Genomic DNA, 18,790 nt, shown 5'->3' on the forward strand with positions numbered 1-18,790 from the left:
GAAAATTTTCATTATGCCTTCATTGTGAGCAAGACCGGTCAGAGCAGCCTTTTCAGACCTTCACATGACATCATCTTTCCTCCCTAAATCCAATATCAATAAAAGCAGAAAGCTTAAACTGTATATGGAAAAAGTGTAATGAACAAATGCTCTTGGCTATTGTTGAATCTTTGAGCTATCTCTTCCAATCCCATAAATCTCAAGATAATGAATCTTCTAGCTCAATCATGTATTTCCTGGGCATATAAGTGTGGTGTTTGGAGAAAAGGGGACACAATTCCCATAATTACATTTAATAATATATGCCACTAAAATCAAAAAGGCAGCTGTCTTTTAATTGCTTTAAAAATGTTTATAACAGTAACCACTAGAGATTGAGGGACTTGTAAATATTTATTCTTGGAATAGTTAAATATTTAGTATTTTGGTTCTTAAAGCAAATTTGTCAAATAGGTAGCACAAGCAGCCTCATAAACTCTTATATGGACTCTTTTGTTATACACAACTTATACTCCAATTCACGGTATATTCTCATTCACATTTTTGTGCCTCAAAATGTGTATATTGAAGACCTATTTATTTCTGGTACTATGGCATTAAGGATATTAAGGTGAGCAATACATACTTCCTGTTGTTAGTATTTTCAAAATTAGATTGAGGAAGCCGGCTGAAAGCAATTATAAAATCTTGTGTGTTGCCTTATTATTGGCAGAAGCACAGTCAGGACATGGAAGTAGAGACAATTAGGGCAAATGGGAAGAGCAGGTTTCTGGGAAGGTTTTTCTGGGAAGGCCTAAGGAGACTCAATTTTCTTGTCAGTGTGCTCTCGACTGGTAACCAGCTATCAGATATCTTAGTGTTAATTCAAATAAATGTATTCATTTTCTTGAGGATATTTGGTTTCCAAGTATTTTCTCCTGAGTGGACAGAAAGACTTCACCCTTGGCAAAAGTAGTGGTTCTTTACTTTGTGTAACCCCTTTTGACAATCTACTGTGGTCTTGTCCCAGAAAAATAGATGGTGTTTGTGTTTATAAATTCGTACATATTTTTGCATATAGTTTTTCAGAAATCACAAACTTAAAGCCTCCTTAAAGCTGACGGCCTCAGCTTCAGACTGAAGTGTTAGAGCTCACTGAGGAATTGGGGACATGGGTGGAAGTGGCATTTTTTAAAGTTAAGGCCTAGGGAATCACAATCTTGAATTGCTTATTCTCATCATACATTATTTTATAAAATGCACTTATTCTGCGTACTATAATAAAAGCAGTCTTTCTGTTTTAGTCTCTGATTAAAAAAATGTTTGTTGTGCATTAACGGCAAATAACCTTTAGGAGAAAAACAAAACCTGTGGTTTTCCATGTAACTTAAAAATTGTTCTCTCTGACATTTAATTTTGGCTTACTGGTTAGCTCCAACCCCCTATTTGACCATAAGAATCCAAGCAGAATTCCAAACAGATAGTAAATATTCTAATTGCACTTGAGCATTTTCCTAGTATCGTCCCAATAACCATTTTCCCATTTTTTTTTTAGTTCTGATCTCACTAACCTCAAATCATGTATTAAATGCGCCAAATGAACGATAATTCATACTTTAAGACTGTTTATCTCCAACTTTGTTTTTTGAGGTAAAATAAATAGAAAATACCACATAAAAACGAAAACAAAATTCCAAAGTGGATTCGAGAATTTCATATGTATTTTTGCACCTAAGTGTCAGATATATATTAGATTATAATGCATCCTAATACATATGAGTATAAATTGTCATGGTCCAACTTACTGTGCCAACGCGTAAGTAAAATATTTTAGTACACTGAAATAGGACACAGATTTAAATAGAAGGTGAATTATGGAAATCTTCAAATGTGTGCAGTATGAAGAAAGAAATGCATTTTAAACTGTATGACAGGTTGAAAGTTCTAACGTGCCTTTTTTTTTTCTGTTGAGAATATCAAGATTTAAAGATGTATATGGGCTACAGTGCGTCAAGTCTGGCTGTAAATGAATTGGCTTAGTCACTCACTATTGCTTTCTCTCAAAGAAATATTTGGTTTTCTCCTAAAGCAATTTATGGTGTATTCATCACTACCAAACTATTCTGAAGTTATTAGTTTAGAAAATATGGCAATAAATAAATGGGCTTATGTCCTCCAGAACTGTTTTTTCTCCTTTAAGTATCATCTAGCCTGGTGCCCTTTCTTCTCCCCAGAAGTAATGTTTTTGCTTCTGTGAAGTGATTTATCCTTGGACTGTTGATCTGTGTTTGATATAATCCATCAAGACATGGATCCTACTGCATATAAAAAGCCATTACAAGAAAATAAAATCTGAAACATATTTGAATTTTATTTTATGTGTACTGCTTTTATCTGAAATGCAGTATTGACAAAGTACATTTTGCTTAGTCGAGTGCCTCCGTTTTCAAGTCAACCATCTGACTCAAAGAAGAGTGGGAATTTATTCTTGCAGAAAAAATTAATACTAATAAAGATGATGACAATGATAATCATTTGTAGTGATTGGGAGCTTGTTAAAAATGTAGAATCTGAGGCTCCTCTCCAGACTTACCAAATCAGAGTCTGCACTTTGGCCTGATTCTCTATGATTCTTATGCAAATTAAAGTTAGTGAAGCACTGCTTCAGTGTCTAGTGGCCACCACACTACCAGCACTAAGAAAGGAAGAGACAGGCTGAGAGTCCCTGCCAGTGGATGATCAGAGCTATTTGCATTGTAAACGCACCTGATGGAAGTTTCAAATAACTAGTCAACTTGGATTTACCTTACAGTCTTAAAAAGTGTAAAATGTATTTTTATGAAAACCAACAAGCCTTATATTATAATTGGCAAAATATTTAACTTGAGTAAGTTTCTTGAGGGGGTCTGGCTTTAGGGATGCTGGAGCATTAGTGTTTTCTGCTGCGTCTGTACGAAGCTGATTAGAATCTCGATTCAATTTCAGGCATCAAAACCACCCTCTTAGCTAGTGTTATAAACTATTCTGTACACTCTTTGTGGCTTTGCTGCTATGAGAGTAAACGAAAGTAAGCATTTCTTTGCTTCTTTAGACTGCCTTTCCATTGGAAATTTGGCCAGTGAGGGGTTTAAGAGAGAAATCTAATTATAGTAAAGATTTTTCTATATTTTGAAGTGATAACCTACATTTTACTAATTTCTATTTTCTTCCTTTGTAGATTCCCACATAAATCTAACCCCTTCCTTCTTATCTCATGTCAGTTTTGCACTGGGTGAATAATTTTATATGATAAACCTTTGATCAAAGCCTAAAACATTGCACAGCTTTTAGGACTGAAGTTTAAACTTCATAAATAACTAATTCTCTATAGTGGAAAACTTCATAAATATTAAGATTTAAATCCAATGAAAGACAGTAATTCGAAAATCATGGATTTTGTCACTTTCTACGTTTTTAATGTATTTTCTTTCTTTTCCTTTTGGTTTCACAGAAGAAAATCTGAAGAAAGTTTTAAAAATAAAGAAAATTGGTAAACCTGTAAAAAACAAATATCCCTATATTTCTAGGTATTTTTCAATGTTCTACTGTCTCATGATTAATTTCTTATTTCTCAAGTTTTTTTGTGCTTCCTAAAGTTACTGTGTTTTGACTCTGGCAGTACTAAGGGATTGGTTGGTGTAGCTTGTATTCAAATAAACAGGGAGACTATTTTATTGTTACACTAATATATATGACGAACTTTAAAAGAGAAATTCACATACTAGTTATCAATGAACTCTCCCATTGTTTCACAATGGTTTATAGAGCTTTGCTTTATTAAATAGCATAATACACTAGGTAAAAAAGATAGAGTCAGACTGAGAGCCGTTGCTCACTCCTGTAATCCCAGCATTTTGGGAGGCTGAGGCAGGAGTATTGCTGGAGGCCAGGAGTTCATTATCAGCCTGGGCAACATGGCACAACCCTTTCTGTACAAAAAATACAAAAATTAACAGGCATTATAAAAATTAGCCCAGCGCAGTGGAGTGTGTCTGTAGTCGCACCTACTTGGGAAGCTGAGGTAGGAGGACTACTAGAGTCTGGGAGGTTCAGGTTAAGGCTACAGTGAGCCGTGATCACACCACTGCATTCCAGCCTGGGTAACAGAGAGACCCTAACTCAAAAATAATAAAAATAATAATAATAGAGTCACAGTGTTTTCAGGTTTTAGGGTAATGACTTGGTGGCTCTTGAAAATATGGACCATGTTATATTTGTCATTAAAGATAAAAATCTGGCATCTAGTTGTTGCCTAAATAAATATTGACTGAAGTATTACTTTTGATAGTTATATATCCATTTTACAGAGACCGGAGGCAATGCCATCTTAAGATAAAGTGTATTATAAATTGTATGAAATGTGGTGAATGAATTGCTACAATAGCACTAGGTATTCTTTTGTCTTGATTGCACCTTGCATTATAAAATTATCTTAGTTTATAAAATATCACATGGTTTAGTTGTTACTGCTTTTCCTTTTTCCTCTCAGTGAAGACCTGCTGCTGGTCATAAGAATCCACAGAAGATGCAGACATTCTTATCCGATTTTCAGATATTTGCGAATTAGCTCATGATTGCCTATTTCTCTTTATTTAGAATCTCCATAATCAGTAACCTTCTTATTCAAGGAAACTACTTTCCCCCTCTCCACAAGCAACAATGTAAAAAAATGGAGTTATGTCCTTTTACAGGTGGCTAATATTTGTCCTGTAACAGGTCCAGTGCATTCAGTTATGATCACTTTCTGAAAGATCTGTCTCTATCCAGACCACGTTTCCATATTTTTAACAATGCTTTTCTAATTAGCTTTGTTTGTATTGATTTCACGGAAATATTTTACATTTTAATTCAACTTTTCTTTTTTTAGCTGTATTTTGGGGCGATATTGCCTTAGATGATGAAGACTTAAATATCTTTCAAATAGATAGGACAATTGACCTTACACAGAACCCCTTTGGAAACCTTGGACATACCACAGGTATGGTTGATTGTTTCAGAAAATTTGTCTTTATTTTGGAGAAAATATACTCTTGAAGTGCTATAAATATTTTTGGATCATTTTTCATCTCCTGTTGATCAACTCTGACTTCCTATACACAAATATACATATTTAGAAATGCAGGTTTTATTCATAGTTTTCATTCTATTAATTTATTTTTTTACCAAACAGGTTGTAGTATTTGCTACATACTAGGTCTGGTTTAAGTGCTTTGCAGGTATTAACTCTTTGAATCTTCAATGACAACCCCCTCAGGGTAGTTACTAATATTACTATGATTTTAGAAATCAGCAGATTGAGATTTAGAAGGCTATACAGCTTTCTTATCGTCACGTCATCAGGAAGTGGCCATGTCAGAACCAGAATTCAATTCTGAAAAAAGCTTGATTTTGTCCTCTTGAGTATTATATTAAGTTGCCTCTCATTTGGATATTGAGTTGCAAAATGTAAATTATTCTTAGAGAAATTATATAGGAAATGTATTTGAAATTATATAGGAATAATATTTGGAAAATTTATATATCTATATAATTTTTGTAAAAACCCCAGAAGGCAATTTTAATTTTAGTTGATTTAAACATGTTTGAATTATGCCTGTAAGAAACTTGATATGTGTAAAAGATTATTTCAGTTCTCATTTAACAATTTTTAAAATTAAAATTTCAAAATTCTTTGTAGTATCTTGGTAAAATTTTTATCTGTGTATTCTTCTGGAGAAAATTGCAAGGTTAGAAAGTTAAAATCTCTTTCTCTAATTATATTAATAGCTAAAATATTTATTTCATGTCATGCTTTTGATTTCATTGCATTCTCCCTTTTTAGTATTTTTATTTTCTCCTATTCTGTGGAAGCACAATATGTGGTCCTTTCTGGTATCAAATGCACATATATATTATGGACTCAAGACTTTTTACGGTGACTTTTTACTTTGCCCAATTTACTTTTTTTGCAACTTTTTACTATGACCAGTTTTAAATATATCGAAATATTTCTACCTATTAGATTGTAGAATAGTGGTATTCTTGCTTGTTAGATTCAGAAGTTTTTAACAGTTTATGATTTTCACTGAATGAATGTGTGTGTGTGTTGTGTGTGTGTGCATACATGCATACGTGTGTTTAAAACAAATTTGAAGTCAACTGCAGAAAACGCACTTTAATATTATTCGGTAGTCTAGCATGTACTTTGTAAGAATAAGGATATTATTCTATATAATCAAAATACCATTATCAGATATAAAAATTTATTTAAAGTAGGAAGTATATAAGAGAAAGCCTAAGGAATTCATCTAAAATAATAACACCATGTAAAAATAGTGTGCTTTGGTGTTTGTTATGCATAGTGACAATCTTTTCTAAAACATATATCAATATGGGTGCCAATATTGCTGTGCAGTGTCACCACAGATAGTGTATCCCTCTAGATTACGTTTCTTGGCCAAATCTCCAGTTGCTATATCACCTGTAACACTGTCATGGAGGCAACGCATTCTGGACAGTAGAGCAATGATACAACAATAAAATGCTAGAGTTATTATAAGTTGCATTTCCAACTTTTATTAAAATTTTCATTAGCTCTAAGCTTTAGATCACTCCTTTGACCTCCCTTCTCCCATTATTTTGAAGGCATTAATTTTCTATGATTTTAAATTTTTAAAATGTTATTTAATTTAATTTTATTTATTGTTAAATTCTGAGACCATAATAATTGGAAGAAAAATAGTGTTATTTTAGACATAGAATAAAACAGATCATACTGATAATAATAAAAACACTTATTCTAAATTTTTCTGTGGAAGGTACCTGTTTGAAAGTTCAATAGTAACTTGCACTACTCAGCTGAATTGCAAACAATGTAATATAAATATAGTTGTTACATAATGGTCATTTCAAACATCACTGATGCCATACTTTTAAAATGTTTCTCCTAATTGCTTAGGAATGAATGTATTTAAGTATTACCTCATCTTTCTAAAATGTGCAATGAAAAAATTTCAAAAATGTTTCTCAAGATGCACAGCAAAAATGTGGCCATGTAATGCAAGTAATTAAGTAGATTATTAGTCAGTGAACAAGCACTCTAACTTATTTGCCTTATAAGGACTTATTTGATTTTTCCCTTAAGAGGCTTATATAGCAATCGATTTTATCATTATTTTTTAGCTTCAGTCTAGGTAATTAGGTGCATCACAATTTTAAATAAAAAAATAGATATTGGAAGGAAATAGTTCAAGTGATTTGTGAATAGTTCAAGTTGTCGTCGTGGAATTATGGCTTTCTTTGTCTTAGCCCAAAGATACTCTATGAACCATAGATATTCCATGTTACTACAAATTCATAGGCACTTGTTAAGATGTCATTAGTGGTTATATTGGTTGCTTGCTGAATGATAACTTTTTCCTATTTGTCTAATAAAAGTTCAAGGAGAATAGAGAAAATAGGTGACAAAACCGAGAGTAGCATTTTATAAAAGCCCTGGAATGAAAATCTGGAGACTTGAATTATTGCCAAATGCTATGCTTTCTGACTTATGACAGGAATCTACCTTTTCTAGGTTTTGTTGGTAAAATTGCAAGAATACATATTGCCTTATTCCTACCATTTCCTATTCCTTTTGCACTACAGACTTTTTTTACACTCTGTTTTTTATAAATTTTTCAAATTACACAGCGTAACAGAATATATTTTGCAGCTGAACATTCGTTTGGATTCCTGTGGCTTTTTCCAAATTATGTTTTTGATTTCTATAAATTCAACTAAATTTTCAAAATGTAGTTGAATATATTGTTAAAATGTGATATGCTTTAAAAAGTTTTTGAAATTCATGGAAGCTTTGGAAGAAAACATGCATTACACATTTGCTCTTCTAATGTTTTTATTTCCATTTGCTGATTTGGCCTCCGAAAATATTCAGTTTGCACTGGGGAAATAGCTGGCATACAATCAACAGGGCAGAACAACTTGCTGTCATTCTATATAGCACTATGTGATGTCAAGGTCACAGTAAAGAAAAATGTTTCAAATTATCAATAGATGACTCAATTGTCATGATGTCCAAATAAAGTCATTTACATTGCTCTCTGAGTCTCCCCATCCCCTTATTTTAGTTACCAACATTGGTTGCTGTAGAGTTTTTACCCCCTTCAAAGATTCATGGATATTCATAATTTCAACACTTTAAGACCACATAAAAAATGACCAGAGAGAAATCATTGTTGCCTATGACTGTTTTTATTTGCAAGAACTTTAACATATTTTGAGTTTAACTTGTTCCCTTTTATTCTTTAAGGTGGACTTGGAGACCATGCTATGTCAAAGAAGCGAGGGGCCCTCTACCAACTTATAGACAGGATAAGAAGAATTGGCTTTGGTATATCAATGTTTAAAGTTGCAGACGCTTGACTTGATGTACAGTAAATATTATACTCATAGCAGTTCAGTTTATTAAAATCAGTGTGCCATTATGATGTGAAGTATGTAAATGATATATTCTAAAACTTTTTATTTTGCTAGCTCATATCTGATCAAAGCCTTTTAGGACTCATTTGGAATAATTTGAAATGTTCCTTTAATTTATTTTAAGCTTCTCTTTATTAAAACATGTATCAGGTGTTTATTTTATTTTTGATACTTATTTCCAGGCAATTCAGCATCACACCAAGGTATTTTTATAAAGCCTGGAGTTATATCAATTTTAATCAAGTGAAAAAATATCATGGTTATTTGTTTTGAAATAAATCTACTTAAAGTAAAATGAAAAACTAATTACCGGATTTAAAAAGTTAAAATGTTTTGACCATTCAAAAAATAGAAAATTGTTATAAATATATATAAACATTCAGAAAAACTGCCTCTGGTTCATAATTAGTTAATATTTACAGTATTGAATGTATTAAAAATTATTTGTAGATTTTAGAGGTTTGTTTAAAATCCCATATGCATAGCTCATATTCTAACGTTCCTTAAATTGATGGATTACTAATTAAATGCTTGAAGTACGTATTTCCAAGGAATAATTTTCCCAAGCAAAGGTGCTTTGCTCCAGGCTATTGAAAAGACAGACATGTTAGAGACAGAGTCCCTATTTGTTGTGTCAAAGTATACACCAGTGGCAGGATATTCATATTGACAGTGATAGATAAGAAAGAATAATCATGTAAATTTCAGAGAAACAAAAACAGCAACAAAAATATTATGAAAGGCCATTAAGAAAAGGAAAAGACTAGAGACTTGAAAGCTGCTCCAGAATAGAATGCATTTTGTTCGTGTTGCGTACTGACCTCTAAATCGTGCTGCATTCCTTAATATGAATCCTGAGGAAATTGGAATGGAGATAGCTTGTTGTACGGGAGGCTGAGACCGTATTTGTCTTAATGTTACTTCATTTACTACCTGTATAATACAATATTCTTAATTTTAGACTGTACTGTAGAATATCAGTTCAGATTTGAAGGATTAGGAAATTAGCAGGAGTAACAAGAATCTTAAATATCATGGGACTTTATTAAACAATATCTGTTTTAACTGTTGGTGAATTGATAGTGACTAGCAAGACACGAAACAGAAAACAAATTTTCTGTGGCCTATAAGCCTGACTGACTTCTATCCACTTTAGGCTGTTGTATGGATATCCAACAAAATTCACTCACAGAACATTAAGACATAGTATTTTGACATGAAACACTTCAATATTTTAATGCTTTTTTTCAAGTATGTAATATAACTGAAGTTTTTCTTTAATGCATTTTGACTTCTGGCATTTATACAAAAAATATGTAAATGAGACATTTTAACTTTTGTCCTTTAAGAGGTAAACGATTCCCTGACCAAGAACTTCTGTTTCACAGAATGTTTTAAATGTCACTGCAGGCTTGGAGCAAAACAACACAGTTAAGGGAAAAGTACCTCTACAATTCTCAGGGCAAAATGAGAAAAATCGAGTTCCCAGAGCCGCTACATCAAGAACGGAAAGAATATGGCCTGGAGGCGTTATTCCTTATGTTATAGGAGGCAACTTCACTGGTAAGATACTCCCAGCATGTCTGTCTTCATAAAGAAATAAAAACTATCATACAGATTAAGTGTCTATTTTTATAGAATATTAACATAAGATACATAGTATTAAGTCAAGGTTGGAAAACTACTTCATTAACTTAGGTTATTAGTGTAGAGTGTCTTTGAAATTGAAAACATATCTTTGGTATTGTGTTCTAAGAGTTTAAAGCACTGTTCTGGTTTTTAAACAGAGTTTCAGATGTGCCTATTAAATTTGGAAGCTGATCTCTTTCAACTGACAGGAAGAATGTATGCCTCATTTATAGAGCCTTGTAGACACATATTTGTAGAGATAGTGAGCTTTAGCCCTCTGATTATAAAGTGAGTGTCCGTTCTTAACAATGACTCATTTGTGGTGCCATAAACTAGTATTCTTTGGTTGATGATAGTGGTGGCATTCTGCACTGCTCAGCCAGACTTAGGGTAGAGGATCCAGCAAGAAGCATTCTTCCTGGGGATGCCACCTTTTCATTAACATCACACATTTTTTCTAGGCAGCCAGAGAGCCATGTTCAAGCAGGCCATGAGGCACTGGGAAAAGCACACATGTGTGACTTTCATAGAAAGAAGTGATGAAGAGAGTTACATTGTATTCACCTATAGGCCTTGTGGGTAAGTAGAACTAGGTAGGGACTGACTTAAGGAAAAAAAAAAAATTAAAAGGAAAACAATTAAATGTCCATAGGTAAGATTTATTTCTTAAGATTTGCTTTGTATTTTGGCCATGAGAAAGTCTGGATTTTCCATAAAAATATTATATACTAGGTATGTGTATTCTTTGATCACAGTCCTCTGTGCATCTACTGCAAGTGTATTCTTTTCTACCACCTCAGTTACTTTCTAACAATGACATTACCAACATCCCACTCACCTGAGCTAGAAACTTCAGTATAGTCAACTAGGGATTCTGTTGTGTTGTCTCTAAAATAGTGCAGTAAGTTTTTATTGATAGTCACTGTATCTTTTGATTTCAACTTCTATTCCATGTCAATGCCCTAGTTCATTCACGTATTTATCATCTCATACCTGGTCTGTTTATACATCATTAACCTAGATATTTTTGGATAGTTCCATAAATTTTTAGTTATGACTTATTCAGCAGTGTTTCCTTCTAAATTAACGTTGGCTTGATATGTTGTGGTTACATTTGAAATACTTCCTCCATCTTATCTATTTAATATTTAAGAGATCCAAATCTAGACTATCCTTGTATCTTTCTGCTTATCTAATAGGAAAGGATATAAACTCATCTTGCATATTTCTAAATCCATAATCTATTCAGATCAGTACATCTTTCCTCCTTCCCACATATCAATTTTGTAAAACACATCCAAAGTTCTGATCACTTGTTATTTTATTGCCTAATATCTGTTTTCAATAAATTTATATTTATATAAATTATCTTTTTTTAAGAATCTCCCATTTCACGTGTTTTATCCTACCAAACTGTTTTTCCTCATTCACTATCACATCTTCATGTTTTGCTCATGATAGTTTTGCTGCTTGGAATGCCTTTACCTTCCTTTTCTTATCAGTGGAAATCTTTCACATCTTTCATTCTTGCCCATTCCTGAGCTGCCCACATTGGGATTTTGCTCCTACCCATAGCTGTAATCATAATATTACCACAGTTTATCCAAATGTCTGCCTTTCTCAATGATGAGGATGGTTAAGTTACCTCTGTGTCCCTCATGACACCCAGCCCACTACTTTACACGTAGGCGATCAAGAAAGTACTGACAATTTAAACATCAACTAAGGAGCCGGGCACGGTGGCTCACACCTGTAATCTCAGCACTTTAAGAGGCCGAGGCAGATGGATCACTTAAGGTCAGGAGTTCGAGACCAGTCTGGCCAATATGGTGAAACCCTGTCTCTACTAAAAATACAAAAATTAGCCAGGTGTGTTGGTGCGCACCTGTAATCAGAGGCTAAGGCAGGAGAATAGCTGGAACCTGGGAGGCAGAGGTTGCAGTGAGCCGAGATTACGCCACTGCACTCCAGCCTGTGCAACAGAGGAAGACTCCATCTCAAAATAAATAAATAAACAAACAAACAAACATTATGTAAGTACATTGTGCATATTCCTCACACACAATAAAAGAATGTTAAGAATTTTTCTTTTACGTTACAAGATTGTGAGACTTTCAGGGGATATTTAAGGACATGTATTTCAATTATTTTAGAAATGTGAAAACTAAATGTAGTTGCACTCTTGAAGTTAGCCCCTTGAGTATTAATATATACATATATAGTATTAATTAATATATACATCTATATATATAATTCATATAATGTGATATGTATATATTAATATATATTTGTACATGCATATACATATGTGTGTTAATATATACCTATATTTGTGATTTTTATAGTAGTAATGCAGTAATGCTGAATTTTGGTAATTTATCTTGCTACTCATTTTACAGTTCAAACTTTTCTCTGTGTTGTGTTTTTGGTGCTAGGAAGGATGATACTTGTATAGGAATTGATCACTGACTGGCAAAGCATTATAATCATTCTAACTTCATTTGGAATTACCATTGTTGACACAATTTCATAAAACATCATATTTCATGATGATTTTTCTATGATAATGCTTCACTTAAATCTCATAAAAATTCATTTAAATTATTAAAGAGCTTGGTAGTTGGTGTGCACAAAGTACTTCAGCTCAACTAGAATAAGATACTTGTCAAGTCAAGCACATTAGCACTCCTATGGGGCTTCAATATTGGGTCTTTCATCTCATAAAAAAAGACAACAGTGTGGCAATAAATGTGTAGCATTTAGCAATATCTAGTGTAATTGTTCATTGAGAGCCTGCAAGGTAGTGTCATTGATATTGATGGAACATAAATCAATTCTATTTCTAACTTTAATCTAATAAGAAACACATCTTACCATCACTTTCATTTAGCTCTCCCACAAAGTTAGGCAACTGGTAACTCTTGCTATTTTTTAAAATAAGAGCTAAAATAATCTTGCCCATATTTATAGGAAGGACTATTATGCATGAAACTACCTGTGTCTTTTAGAACATTAACTATTGTTTCCCACCTTATTCTACTATAGTCAGCTCTTATTCATTTAACATTTATTGGTACCTTTTCTGTATCAGGCCTTTAGTAGATGGGAAAATAATAAAATATAATAAGCAAAAGGTGGAGGTCAGGACTTTTTGCCACTTAGCTTCAGTGCATTTCCTCCTTAAATTGTATTATAAGTACAGTTTATGTATGACTGCAAGCATATTTGTATATATAGGCACATGCATGTTTCTAAATATATGATCTCTTTGATTCATCTTCAGTGGGACATATGCTTTAACCCTCACCCTTATATTGGTGAAAGGTTTGAACTGAGCTATAAGTATTTTATTTACATTTGCATTTCGTACAACAGTATGAGAGAACTCTGGTTGTAGCTGATTAGCAGGCTGCTCATCAGACTTTCTCAGCTACTTATCCTTATAGAGACAGGTAAGAGAGGAGGTTCTCTAACTGCCTTCTTATTTCTTCTTTTCCTTATTTTTTTCTTCAACGAAGTATTTTTCAGTGAACAGTTATTGTCATCAGTGGCATTTATTTATTTTGCAAGATGATTGATTATTATTAGCAAAATGTGAGATTATTTTATGATAGAGATTGATTTCATTCTTTGTGAGAGATTTATATAACTATGTTTATTACCTCAGTCTATTATGTAGCCTTTTATAGCTAAATAGATTCTATTTACATGACTTCTCTCCTTTTATTAGATAATTTTTGTGGAACAATCTTACTTTTTTTAATCTACTTATCTTTAATGATTGCCAAAAAAGTAAATAAACAAAAAAATTACAGTTAACCTGTTTAACTAATCTTTAAATTTTATGATTAAATGGTATTTAACTTTGGTCTATTTGATTATTCAGGTTATAAAAGTAGATACTTTTGAGCCAGACGCGGTGGCTCATGCCTGTAATCCCAGCACTTTGGGAGGCCAAGGCGGGCGGATCACGAGGTCAGGAGCTCAAGACCATCCTGGCTAACATGGTGAAACCCCGTCTCTACTAAAAATACAAAAAAAAATTAGCCGGGCGTGGTGGCGGGTGCTTGTAGTCCCAGCTACTCGGGAGGCTGAGGCAGGAGAATGGCGTGAACCCGGGAGGCGGAGCTTGCAGTGAGCCAAGATTGCACCACTGCACTCCAGCCTGGGGGACAGAGCAAGACTCTGTCTTCAAAAAAAAAAAAAAAGTAGACACTTTTTCATCCTATACTTGTTGAATTCTCATTTTGTCCCACTTAACATACTAAGTTTTGGGAATGTAAAGTTGAACATAAGGTGTTTTCTCTCCTCAAGAAGGTTATATAGTTAGGCAGTAGGGGTGTGCTAGCCAGGATTCTTCTTTGCGAACAACAGAGACTGGCTAACTTAAGCAGAAAAAACGATTAGAAGGTCCTCGTCTCCATTTGAGACCACCTCAGCCTGGACTTTGTTGTCCATATAACTATCAGCATTTTGATCAAAACCATTCAACAAGTCTCTAGGAAGTTCTAAACTTTTCCACATCTTTCTGTCTTCTGATCCCTCCAAACTGTACCAACCACTGCCCGTTACCCAGTTCCAAAGTTGCTTCCACATTTTCAGGTATTTTTATAGCAGTGCTCCACTCCCAGTACTAATTTTTTGTATTAGTCTGTTTTCACACTGCTATAAAGAACTACCTGAGACTGGGTAATTTATAAAGAAAAAAGGTTTAATTTATTCACAGTTCTGCATGGCTGAGTAGGCCAAAGGAAACTTACAATCATGGTAGAAGGCAAACGAGAAAGCAAGTACCTTCTCCACAAGGCAGCAGGAGAGAGAGAGAGTGCAGGGGAAACTGTCACTTTTAGACCATCAGATTTCGTGAGAACTCCCTTATTATCACGAGAACAGCACAGGGGAGACCACCCCCCTGATCCAATCACTTCCCACCAGGTCGGTCCCTCGACATGTGGGGATTACAATTTGAGATGAGATTTGGGTTGGGACACAGAGCCAAACCATATCAGCCACAAAGTCCAGCTAATTTTTGTATTTTTTTTTTTTTTTTTTGTAGAAATGAGGTTTCACCATGTTGCCCAGGCTGGTCTCAAACTCCTGGGCTCAAGTGATCCACCTGCCTCAGCCTCCCAAAGTTCTAGGATTACAGGCATGAGCCACCATGCTCAGCCCTGGAAAACTTATTAAATCAAAACAAAAAAGAAACTGAGTTATTTTAATGAAAAGGTAAATGGCGATTAACCTAAATAATTGAAACTATTTCAAATACAGCACATGAAAAGGCAGAACCGGTTCCACCTTCATGGATAATCTAATAGATTAGCTTCCAAAGGGGTTTTGTTCCAAAAGGGTCTGGTCTACCAAATAATGTTCCAAATGGGTTTTGTTCTACCAAACCAAGGCAAAAGTAGGAAGTAGCAGATTTTCATTTACCTGATTACCATCTATGACTTATGGAGAGGTGAGGCTTTTCTGTTGATAGGGAAAGTTTTTGCTCGATGCTACAGGTAGACCTTAAAATGTCCAAACTTTAAAAGTGGCACACAAATGAGAAACAAAAATCCAACAGCCATATACAAGAAAACAGCATCAAACCTGGATGACATTAGAAACTAAGATAATATTTAGACATTTTAAAATCACATTAAAAATACATGTTACCCTTGTCTTTCCATGACTAATATTTGTCTAAGCATATATGTAGTTATTTTCTTAATCTGAGAGTCTAGAATTCATCTGTCCCCAAGACCTTTAATTAGTTGGGGATCAAAACACCACATTTTTGTTTTTTCACAGGACCGTTGTAAAATAATACCTCGGAATAAGGCAGTGTGAAATCTATTTTTCCTTTCCAGTGTAAAACGTCATCTTATAGGAAATTGCTATGAGAGCAATTATGCTAAAAAGGATGTTTTAGATGAAATAAATTGACCACATTGCTTTACTGTCTCCCCCATTTTGACTTGCAAATAACTATATTCCCTGAATAAAGCCAGTAAGAATGACTCAATAGGGGTAATTTAGTTGCTGTATAATCATCAGATACTTCAGTTTCCTTACTATTGACTTAAGGTAGCAAATATTTTAGTTTAAATAGCTCCAAAATTTGAAATTTTTTTTTGTTTTTTTCTTCATCTAATATATTTTTAGGCATGTAATAATATTCAAATATATAATAAGTACCTATATATGAATTAAAGCATATTATTTGAACAAAAAACTACCTGGGGCAAAAACAAATTTCATTGATTCCTCTTTTCACCCACCAATCACCTCTTTCTTCTTTCTATTACTGATTTATTAAACTCAGTTAACTGCTATAATAAATTTGTAAATGATGAGTACAAATTAATTCATCTAACTAGCATAGTATGGATGAAAATTATTAGGCGTTTAAAGCCTACAGAAACAATTTGAAAATGGAAAAAAAGGGCAGGGGGAGAGGGAGATAGGGATTTATATTTGTGGAAAATCAAAAGGGCTGTCAAATGTCCTTATCCCAGAAATTGAAATAGTGAAATTCCTTTTAATCATTCGGTCAATTAGTTTTTGGCATTTTTCTCTTCCAATTTAATATATCAGAAGGGGCGGTTGGCAATGTCTGGTGCATCATGATCCCAACTATTCAAAGCCAACCGTTTAGTGCCCTCTGTTGCTGTGCTATTGATGTTATTTTAATTTAAATTCTAATTATTAAAGTTTTAGATATATTTATAATTGTAGCTACTATAATATTATGCCATTTAAAATTTATTTTAAAGTGGGCATCCTGTGTGCTCAGTCTTTCCCACCCTGTGTCCCAAGAACATTTGGGACTGTCATACACTCACACACTTACACTTGCACACACACACAATGACTAGATGGAACTTCTATATTTTGGATAGAAAAATATCATTTTTTCTATCCATTGAGGCTGGCCACAATGGCCCACACTTGTAATCCAAGCACTTTGAGAGACCAAGACAGGTGGATCACCTGAGGTCAGGAGTTCAAGACCAGCCTGGGCAACACAGTGAAACCCCATCTCTACTAAAAATACAAAAATTAGCCGGGCGTGGTGGCAGGTGCATGTAATCCCAGCTACTCCAGAGGCTGTCAGGAGAATCACTTGAACCTGGGAGGCAAAGTTTGTAGTGGGCCGATTGTGCCACTGCACATCAGCCTGGGTGACAAAGCAAAACTCCATCTCAAAAAAAAAAAAAAAAAAGAAAAATGTCATTGAATATGTATAAATATCAATCAATTGATGAAAATTTGCAGAAAGACTTTCCTGGATGTTTCACATTCTATTTGACAGTCCAGGAGATTCTTTCAGATGATGAAATAAAAAATCAATCTCAATTATTAGACTGCTCATTTGACACAAATCATAAATATCATTCATTATACTACTCCCAGTTGTTGATTTTTCTTTACTACTTGTCTTAGTCTAATCAGGCTGTTATAACAAAATGTCTTAGACTGGGTGGCTTTTAAACAACAAACATTTATTTCTCACAGTTCTGGAGACGGGGCACTGCAGAATTGGTGTCTGGTAAGGGCCTGCTCTGGTGCATAGATGGATGTGAGATGTGTTTTTGCTGTGTTCTCACATGTCAGATGGGGTCAGGGGAGCTCTCTGGGGCCTTTTTATAAAGGCAGTGATCTCTTTATAAAGTCAGAGTCCTCCTGATCCTCAAATCACCTTCTAAGGGCTCTGCCTTCAAATACTATCACCATGAAGATCAGGTTTCAACATGTGAATTGTGGGGGGATATAATATTCAGTTCCTAGCACCAGTTAACTGTTAACCTTACTTAATTCATCTTTTGAAAATAATGTTCTTTCCTTTCTTTTTTTCTTTTTTAAGAGACGGGGTCTTACTCTGTTGCCCAGGCTGGAGCGCAGTGGTACGATCCTAGCTCACTGCAGACTCAAACTCCTGGGCTCAAGTCATCCCTCCACCTCAGCCTCTGAAGTAGCTAGGATTACAGGTTTGCGCCACTATGCCCAGCTAATTTTTGAATTTTTTGTAGAGATGGGGTCTTACCGTGTTTCCTAGGCTGGTCTCAAACTCCCGACCTCAAACAGTCCTCCCAGGTTGGCCTTCCAAAGTGCTAGGATTACAGGCATGAGCCACTGCAACCAGCCAAAAGTAATTTTCTTTAATTAACTTCTTCTTTGAAACGTTTCTTTTATTAACAAAATTCTTCCATGAGTAGAAAAAGTAATTTCTTCTTTTTGATAAACCAACATCTTTCATAAATAAGTTTAACTCTCTTTTTCTCAAAGAGGAAAAATAAACTTTCTTTACTTTTATATTTAGTACTGAAATAATATTGAATTATTGTCAGATAACCACACTGACAAAGTAGTAACCTAAGTAATTAATATGAATTCTGAGGATAAAATTATATTAGAAATAAATGTGTATTGATGGCTTCAGCTTAACTATATGTCTTAGAAATACAACATCGTCATCATGATATAAGTGTCATCACCATGATAATTAGTTTATTTTCTGATGTATTTCTGAATGCTTCTAAAAATGATGTAAGCATATTTTCTAATATATAGATAATTACAAAAGCACTTGAACTGATTATTTGGAAACTTCTGTTGAACTTAAATTTGAAAGGATACCAGAAACTAGTCATATGTAGTAATAAGAGGTTGTTCTGCTCCTGAATGTGTCAGACTTTAT

General features: G+C 34.0%; 1 protein-coding gene across 4 annotated transcripts in view; it reads left to right on the forward strand.

Annotated features, from left to right (window-relative positions):
- Positions 1-18,790, forward strand: part of TLL1 (tolloid like 1) — a 232,913-nt gene that overhangs the window by 111,213 nt on the left and 102,910 nt on the right. For 3 of the 4 annotated variants that reach the window (XM_001150703.6, XM_003310566.6, XM_024356361.2), the window contains 4 exons: positions 4,886-4,996; positions 8,306-8,386; positions 9,886-10,038; positions 10,566-10,683. In XM_001150703.6, the coding sequence (XP_001150703.1) occupies positions 4,886-4,996; positions 8,306-8,386; positions 9,886-10,038; positions 10,566-10,683 (463 nt within the window). Of the gene's footprint in view, positions 1-4,885; positions 4,997-8,305; positions 8,425-9,885; positions 10,039-10,565; positions 10,684-18,790 lie in introns of those variants that run through there. The other variant, XM_016952480.3, reaches the window with a different exon arrangement.

The sequence above is a fragment of the Pan troglodytes genome, chromosome 3 (genome assembly GCF_028858775.2).
Source record: "Pan troglodytes isolate AG18354 chromosome 3, NHGRI_mPanTro3-v2.0_pri, whole genome shotgun sequence".
Lineage (NCBI taxonomy): Eukaryota > Metazoa > Chordata > Mammalia > Primates > Hominidae > Pan > Pan troglodytes.